This window comes from Leishmania martiniquensis, chromosome 20 (genome assembly GCF_017916325.1).
Source record: "Leishmania martiniquensis isolate LSCM1 chromosome 20, whole genome shotgun sequence".
In the NCBI taxonomy this organism is placed as follows: domain Eukaryota; phylum Euglenozoa; class Kinetoplastea; order Trypanosomatida; family Trypanosomatidae; genus Leishmania; species Leishmania martiniquensis.
Genome location: NC_090155.1, coordinates 449,928 through 458,844, shown reverse-complemented (window position 1 = coordinate 458,844; position 8,917 = coordinate 449,928). Strand labels below are relative to the sequence as shown.

General features: G+C 64.3%; 1 protein-coding gene across 1 annotated transcript; it reads right to left on the bottom strand.

Moving 5' to 3' along the window:
- Window positions 1-411: 411 nt before the first annotated feature.
- On the bottom strand, window positions 412-8,352 carry LSCM1_06451 (uncharacterized protein; the record flags this gene model as incomplete). The annotated part of the gene is made up of 1 exon (XM_067323879.1): window positions 412-8,352. The coding sequence occupies one exon, from the start codon at window positions 8,350-8,352 to the stop codon at window positions 412-414; it is 7,941 nt and encodes a 2,646-aa protein (XP_067179193.1).
- Window positions 8,353-8,917: the final 565 nt, after the last annotated feature.

Sequence of the window (8,917 nt, the reverse complement as noted above, 5' to 3'; positions counted from 1 at the left end):
CTCGTACTGTCATCGCCGCCTCTGCGCGACTGGGCACCTCGAGCACAGCCTCTGCGATTCGTCCCCCGGGGAAAAGTGAAGAGCGGCTCTGGTAAGAAATAGAGGGCCATCAAAATGGGGGTCCGGCGACATCCTGTTAGGGAGAAACGTCTGCATGCGTGTGTTGGTGGGGGTGGGGGACAGAGCTGCTGCCTGAGCAACAAGACACCGAGCCGAAGTCGCACATTCTGACACAGATGCGGCGTTCCACGACACTGCCGTTTGGTTGAACGCTTCTTATCGATAGAAATAGGCACCCCTAGCAAGCACCCCCCTCCTCGAGCAAGCGCGAGGAGGCGACCTCTCCTCTGCCTCCTCCTCCTCCTCCCCTCTACGCCGCGCACGCCTGTAAGGTGCGCAGCGGGCGTGCGCTCAGTTCCCTTTCCACGTCTGTGTGATGGAAATGCCGCACTTCGGGCACTCCTGTGAGTAACGCAGCCACTCTTCGATGTGGTGCACGTGACCGCCATGCCCGCAGGATCGAAGCCAAAAAAAAATGCCTTCCACAACTTCTTCGCAGATCACGCACGCCATGGCATTACGGTTGTGGCAGCGCCGGCACGCGGCGTTGTTCGGTGTAGCGTACCTGCCACACTCACCGCAGCCAACGGCGGTGCGCCGTTCGGGGCGGTGGGCCGCGTCGACGGCGGCGCCCGCGAGGTGCGACCCGTCCCCGTCGTCGGCGTTGTCCCCGTCTCCCTCGACGCCGAGGACACCGTCGACAGTGTCGTTGAGGCTGCGAAGATTGTGACCGGAGCGGAGACACCTGACGCGTCGGCTAGGCTGACCACGCCGCGGCGTGTGGGAGGCTGAGGCAGACTGCCGGCGCTGAGACGAAAATGCCTCCGGCGGGCGCAGGACATCATGTCCGGCGGTGACGCTTGTGCCCAGATGCGAGCCTACAGTTGCACTGGTACTGCTGCGGCTATCGTTCGGTCTCGGCTCTCGACCGGCGATTGGCTTCTCCAGAGGGGCCCCTTCATCGAGCGGATTGGCGCTGTAGTCGGAGGACGAGCTGACGTCGAGGCCGGCGTGCGCTGTCGACGTCCTTTTGGCGAGCTTTGCCCCGGAGCCATCCTCGTCCACACTACCCGATAGGCTCGAGGACGTCGGTGACTCCACTGACGGTGTTGTCGGGGAAGAGGACAAGCCCCCGCCGTCTCCGCGGTAGCACTCTGCTGGTCCACATCGAATCGCGGATGTAGCCTGGTGGTACTCGCCGCGCCCCCTGCGGTGCGACCGCCGTGCCTCGACACCCGTCGCCCCCGTGGCGCCGTTGTCGCTGTCACTTTCCTCTTCACTGCGGCTGCTGTGGCGACCACGGCGCACGACCAGCTCGTACAACCGCACCGCGGCAGGGACGGTGTCCTGCTGGGTTCGGTTCCACAGCTCCGCCTTGGAGCAGGTGCCGCAGTACACGTACGTCATCTGCTTCTCGTATGCGATGTCGGCAGCGCGAGGCAGTACGGGGTTCGTCGGCTCGCGAAATATTTCCGGCATGACAAGGAGGAGCTCGTTGAGCGGCACGTATAGCTGGCGTGCGTACAGGTCTGCAGTGTAGGTCTCCAGCCACTGCAGCGCGCGTATCTTCCACTCCTCTGGCGCACAGTAGTCCGGCATGTCGCACAGATCCTCTGCACTGCGAGCGTAAAGCCGAACACCGCGAAGTCCCTCCAAGTCCACATACCGATTGCGAGCCTCCAGCGCTGCGCCATCTCCGGCTACCCTGCGACTGAGGCACACGCGGCTGGCGTTTGCGCTGCTGTCACGCCGCTGCACCGCCCGCGGTGTCGGAGACGTGGGATGCTCTCGGTAGCCAAAGGCCGCAGCACCCCCGCCACCGAGGCTGGAAAGGTGACCTGTGCTTGCTCGATAGCTGCCGCCAAAACGGCTGTCGCCGACGCTGTCGATCATGCCAGGTGGCGGCGGCGTGTCGTTGAGGCGCCGCGAGCTGTTGTTGCGGCTGCGCGAAGGAAGACTTTGGGTTGAGGCTGAGGCTCGCACGAATCCGCCACTGCCAAGGCTGCCAGCTACACACGACCCGCCCACCAGCCGTGGCCCACCAACTCCGCTTACCGGCATCACCGGCGAGGATGACCCAGTCAGAAGTGAGCTAGCATTGCCTGCGTGGTCTCCAGCCTCCGTGCCGCTGCCGGTTACAGAGGAAAGAGCACCTGTGCTGGTGGATGGGCGCAGATGCAAATGACGCTGCTGACGGAGCTGCAGCGAGGCCGAGTCAGGAGGGAGCGGCATCAGCGGGCATCGCAGAAAGAAGACGCACAGCTGACGGAGAGCCTCCACCTTCTCCGGTGACAGGGCCGTTTGTTCTGCCGTGTCTTCGTTGTCGGCGCTGCCTTTCACGTTACTGCCCCATCGGAGGCCGATCCGAACTCCTCTCGCGCCATTGTCACAGTCCGCAGCGTCTGCCGAGACATTTCGGGCCCGCGGCGCCGTGGTGCCGAGGAAGGCGTCGGCCGCAGCCCCTGAAATGCCCAGGCCGCTTCTGCCGTCATCTTTCTCGTCTTCCGATGCTATCCCTGGAGGGACCTCGGCAGAGCGCACCCGCTGATTATGTCTGGCATCGCTGTGGGAGGCGAGCTCCTGCCGTGCCACGGCACGGCGTCTGTCTCCCTGATCAGGACCACCCTCAACGCTGGCTCCACTGCCGGCGTGCTCTCGACAGGCGCGTGCTTCCAGAGCCATCGCGTACGTGGCCTCCGCGACCTCGCTATGTAGGCGCCACCAGAGACAAAATAGGATGTACAACACGAGGCTGTACTGCACGTCTCCCATGAGCGCCGCATACTCCAACTGCTGTGCGGTGATGGATATGATAAATGACACGTGATGCGAGCGCCAGGCATGCGCTGCTGCACGCCACCACTGCGCGCGAGGATCACCAGCGGCTGCACTCGTCAGCTCCGCGGCAATCGTGGAGGCCGAGCGGCCCAGCTCACCGCTTGCTGCGTCTTCTGATGCGGTGGCGGTCTTCTCAGCGGACCGCTCGGTACTCCCGCCCCTCTCCGTCACACAGCTGCCTCCACCTTGCGGCCGGCACCGATTCGCTTCGGCACAGAAGCCCGCAGAGCCGGTACCACCGGCTTCCTGGCGCTGGAGCAACACTCGCTCACAGATGCGTGCGTTCTCCTCCATCATGGCCGCGACCTTGTCATCGACATCCTCGTGCCGTGGAATCGGTACCCCGCTTCCCCAGTCGACCATGCGAGGCGCACCGGTGCTCGGCACACCCAAGCGCACATGAGGGGATCCGCAGGTGCCGCTAGGCCGTGCTCGGTGGGAATCTATCCTCGTCTGCTGCTGCGCGCTCCACTCCAAATCTCGTCGACCGCCTCTGCCGCTGCTGTTACGCCACCACGAACGCTGCAGGGCACTCGAGACGTCGGCATCGTGTGCTGGGACTCCGCGCGAGGCAGACTGCGAGTGGGCACCACCGCGAGGCTGCGGTGTAGGTGTCGGGCCTGCTGTATACGGAGTCGCCGCATCTGCCTCCAGTGGCGCCTCCGCCGCCGCTTCGGTGTCCGTTCGCTTATGCCGCAAAGCTTTGATAGCCAACGCCAGCTCGTAGCCCATGTCCCACTCCAGCGCAAATCGCACGAAGGCCGCCTGCTCGACCTGCTTCTCCGTATAAGACCAGCCGCACGCCGCATCGCTCAGTACAAAGCTTTCCACGGCTGCGGTCACGTCTCTCTGCGAGTCCAGACAGGCGTGCGCTCGAATGAGCTGCGAGGCCGTATTTGACGAGGGCGTAGCCACAGCAGCGCCGCCAGACGCGCCACTCGAAGCCGGGTCCAGCATCCAAAGCGGCAACGGCAGTGACGACGTGATGGCCATTTCAGGTCCGACCCCCGCGTTGTCTGAGGGAAAGGCGGGGCAGGAGAGAACTATGGGACCCTGGTGGCGGACGCCAGCGACCAACGGCGACGTGGGTGAGCCGCGAAGGCTGGCAGACACTGGCACCTTCGGGTTACGGGTACGCAGGCCAGGCACCTCTCGGCCCTCACTGCCACCGCACGGCCTGCGAACCTTGCAGCTGCCCTCGCCGTTGCTGCTGCGAACGCGCACGCACTCGGTCATCAGGGGAAAGAGCTGCGCGAAGACAACGCCGTTGCGGGTGTGACAATATGACGGCATGCCACCACCGCCACTGACTCCACTCGCCGTCACGGCGGCGCTGCTGCTGCCGTCACCGCCGCCACCTCCGACGATATCCAAGTCGCCGGGTGCCGAGGAAAGAGGACCGACAGAGGAGTTCGTCTGTATAGGTGAGGATGGGCTCAGTGCACCACGGCCGCAGCCAGTGCCTTGCTGCTGTGTGGAAAAGGCGGTGCCCACGGCTGCGCTAGAGCTAGGCGGTGTACCGGGGAACTCAGGAAAGCTGTGCATCGCTGCCGCGCGTAGATGGGCGGCCGACACTGCTGGGGCAAGCTGGTGTGGACTTCCGCGGCTGCTATCGCTGTTCTCGATATGCATAACGCTGATTGGCGATGTAGCGGTGGAGCGAGCCACACCGATCCCCGGCAAAGACTTGGTCGCACCGCCACACCCGGCCTCAGAAGGGGGTGCCTGGCGCAGACACGGCAAGGGCGAGGCGACAGCAATGACATCGTTCGGAGATCGGGCAGCATGTAGGCCCGCGGCCATGTCAAGAACGTCCGCCAAAACCCTAGGACCGTCGTAGCCAGAGGGGGAGACTACCGCGAGATCGTCCGCCCGCAAAAGGCCTTGGGAGCGGAGGATGAAGTGCTCACGGGATTCGTTGGGACGGTGGCGGCTCAGCCGCTTTCGCCAAGAAAGGCCCAGCAGCCGCCCGATCCACGAGACTGCGGAAGAGGCGCGAGAGGGGCCACGACCACCGCCGTCATCGACGCCCGCCGCCTCTTCCCCTGCCGTATTTGCCACCTCGGGGTGCGGCGAAGAGACGTGGCCGCCCGTCTCCGCATCTTCTGTCAGCGGATTCCCTATTCCTTCATCGTGATGGACGCCGAGGCACTGGTGGTGCAAGGCCCCGCTGACACTCTCGCTGGCGCTTGAGCTGATGCCATGACGCCTAGGCTCTCGGGCGAGCCGTGAAGGTGCCGTTTCCGCCTCGGTAACGTCCTCCAGGCTCCAGGGTGGGCGCTGGGGGAGTCCGGGAGCATCGGCCACAGGGCCGCCGCCACCGGCTCCGCGAGGGCTAGCAGGCCCGCCGCTCGTGCCCCCTCCAGCCATCGTCATCACGGGCATGTGCCGCATGACCATCGACAGCGAGGAGGAGGCAGCCGAGTATCGCCTCGTCAGCATTCTGAACTGCGGGCTGGGCGGTGTCGAGTAGGAGCCCTGCGACGGTTCTGCCCGACCGCGGAGCCCGCCAGTCTGCATGAAGGGTGAGCGTGGGCGGCGCGACCGCTGCTCCTGCAGAGCCGTGGGGCCGCTTGCCATGCCAGATCCACTGGAGGGACCGGTGCCGGGGAACTGGTGCCGCATGCTTGTCCACTGCTGGCGCAACACCGCTTCCTTCGACATCTGGATCGCAAGACGGCGAACAAGTTGTCCGCACTCGCGTCGGATCATGTCATGGTAGTATTGGCGCAGGTCTGTGCTGGTGTTGCGAATCGCGTAGGAGTGCCCAAAGAGGTCAGATACGATGGAGGCGGTCGGCAGTACGGTGAGCGTGGTGAACAGGTCGGCGTACGGGTCTCGCCCATAGGCCGGCAGCATGGCTAGGCACAGCTCTTCCTCTGCGATTCGCCTGCTGTACAGCTCGCCGTGCTCATCCCTCGCGTTGGGGTCAAGCTGCTGGCGCTCCCAAAGAAGCTGCTGCTGTTGCTGCGGCGTCGCTTCCCTCAGCTGCGCCCACTCGGTGCTGGTCATGACTGAGTCCTCCAGAAGGCTGTTCACAAAGCTAGTGCATACCACGTCACCGCTCTTGAAGACTGCCACCAGCGTCAGCTCGTTGAGCCACACAAAGTCGTTTGACTCGTTGACTGTTGTGTCGCCACGTGGCGCGAGGTGCTTGACGGCGCACACTGGAAAGAAGCCGTTAGCGGCGTCCCAGATGGAAAGGTCCGTGTCGGTTGTCATCGCCGCCGAGGCGAACCACAGCTGCGAGTGCAGCAGATCGACCCATGTGATGGCGCCAGAGGCGGACGGGACCGTTGGAGTGGGCGAGTTGCGCGCCGCAAAGAGCGCCTGGGCGGATGGCTTGAAGGAAAGGTAATGGTGCCGCTTCGGTTCCGTCAGCCTTCCCATGGATGAGGGGCGCCATCGCATGCGGCTGATACACGCGTAGTTGTCGATGTGGGGCAAGTAAGGCTGCTCAGCGAGATACGACGACGTGCTTGCGGGAGCTGCGGCGGCTTCGAAGCTATTGTCCACACCTTCAGTGGCGGTGACAGCACATGGCGCTACCGAAAGGGCCGCAAGCCGACCTTCTTCTGGCCCTGATGCGGCTGCTGCTGCTGTGGCTGCCCCGACCACCGCCGACAGCCATTCAGGGGCCGCCGCTGCGCTGCCGGCGGTGGTCGGTGCGGCGGCCCCGCGGCTGGAAATCACCTGCAGAAAAGAGATGCGTGTGTCGGGTTTGGCCTTCTCGCGGCGATAGCCGACAGCGAGGAGGTCAGAGAAGAGCGGGTGAAAGGCGGCCAACAGGCCGGGACCGCTTATGTGAAAGCACCGCTTCGCCTCCACTTGGCGACGATCGTAGAGAAGTACCTGGCCGGTGTTACCGCAATCCGTGACGACAACGATAAGGTCGGGATCGGACGGTGAGAAGGCGAGGTCGCGAACGACGCTGCGCGTGTTGTGCGCTGGTGGTCGCAGCACCAGCTGGGGTGCGTAGACGCGCCAGCCATCTGTTGGCACCTGCCACACCTCGAAGTGTGTCGCTGGCGAGCTGAGAGCAAGAGTGTAGGGATGGTGAGGATCCCAGACGATCTTCTCCACTCGCATGTAAGTGATGTCGATGTTCAGCTCGATCAGCTCCTTCGCGAGTGGACCCTTTGGGTTGCGCACAACGTGCGGCAGACTTCTCGCTGCAGACCCCGCCGTGGAGTAGCCGGTACTGGTTGGCGTGGAAAGGTGCGTCTCGTGCGGCGTGCTACCGTGGGAGGCGGAGGCGCCCCCAAAGGAATGGCCGCTAACGAGTGACGCGGAGGCAGGCGTGTAGAGCCCGGAGACACCACCCAGGCTGGCCGTCGAGGCTGCTGGGGTGGCGCCGCCTGAGATGCAGTCGAGGTTCGCCACGACTGCCATCGCCGTCGAGCCACCGCCAGCAGCCATGGCGGAGGTGAGAGTCTTGCCTTTGTACTGCGAGCGCGTCCACTGCTGCGGGAGGTACGTACCGTCTGCCTTGAACTGGATGGCGTCGAGGAAGATGGTCACTGTTCGTGCTGGCTGAATGAAGGCCAGTGAAGCTTCGTCATTGCTTGGGTACCACGCAACGCTCTCCACCTTGTTGAGACCGCCAAAAACGCCGGTGCTGCGCATCACGAAGGGCGCAGACCCTCGCGGCGGCGGCGGCGAGGCGGGAGGGCACTTACTGTGAGACGGCGTGGCTGCACTCGTGCTTGCCTGTGCCTGTTGTTGCTGCTGTTGTCGGTGCAGCCGCACCGCGGCCCCCACGTCGTGGCCCACTATCGGGATCACCTCCACCACGTGAATCTGGCGAGTACTGCCGATTGCCAGCGCCCGGAAGCTCCTGTGGTAGTCAAGACAGTTCAGACCCTCGCTAAGCCGCAGGTGATTCGAGAGGCCGGAGAGAGGCATGGCGCTTGCCAGCGTACTAAGGGGCCCGCTGGATGAAGCTGCACCGCCGCCTCCTGTACCTCCTCCCACAGCGGCAGCTGGGGTGAGGGTGGGGCACGAGATGGCTCCATCGAGGCTGCTCCCATGCAGTCGCGGCGAGGTGCCGCTGGTCCCGTGCTGCTGCTGAAGTGAGGGGGAGGGGCTTTGGGTGGCTACTCCGCCTCCAAAGGGCTGGCGCAGGCGTGCGTTCGGGCTACGGACACCCGTGGCCGTGCTTGTCTTACAAAATCCACTTCCCGTTGATGGTGCTACGGTGCTGTCCAACGTGCCAGAGCCGCTACCGCCCGGCCCGCCACCTCGGGCCGTTCCGGCGAACCGAGAGGCCACTGTCGCCTGGGTTGTGGCGGGCGGGCGGAAGGGAGCGTAGCCGGGACCCTTGGCCGCGGCAACCGATGGAGGGGCGCTGCCTATGCCCTCATCATAGCTGCCGGAGGGGAGTGGGGCAGAAGAGCTCGAGGCCGCCACCGTGTCGCTTTGGCGACACCGCGCTTGCGTAAATGATGGCTGCATCGGGTGCAAGGAGCCCGCGAAAGAGTTGCCGTCTTTACCGGCTTCTGACAACGTCGCGTGGCCCGCGGCTGCGCCTCCTGTGGGTGCACGCGGCTGCATGTCAGCCGGCGACCGTCCTAAATGCGTACGCAACGAGGCACGCTCGCGCCCGCGTGCGTCAAGTCGGCGAGTGTATGTCACGGTGAACAACACCTCCAGATGATGAATACAAAGGCGAGCACGCTGCTTCGGTAGGGAAGAGAGCGCCAATACTAATCATGAAGGCGCAGAAAGTTCGCACCCCACAACCCCCTTCCAACAGAGGAGGCTCGCGTCGGCGGGGGGGGTACTGAGGAGGAGAGGCGATAGCGGTGGTGGTGACAAGGAGCTCTAGTGGGAGTGAGCATCGCCAATGCACAAGCGACGAGGCGGTCAGAGAGACGGAAAGAAGGAAGAGCGCTTAAAGGGCACGTGTGGGGTGGCTCAGCATCGTGCCACGCCGCTAAGGTTCTTAAAGGGACGCAAGAGGCAGGGAAGTGAGTTGCCGAAGCCCCGGGTCCTATACATATATACATACATATATGTA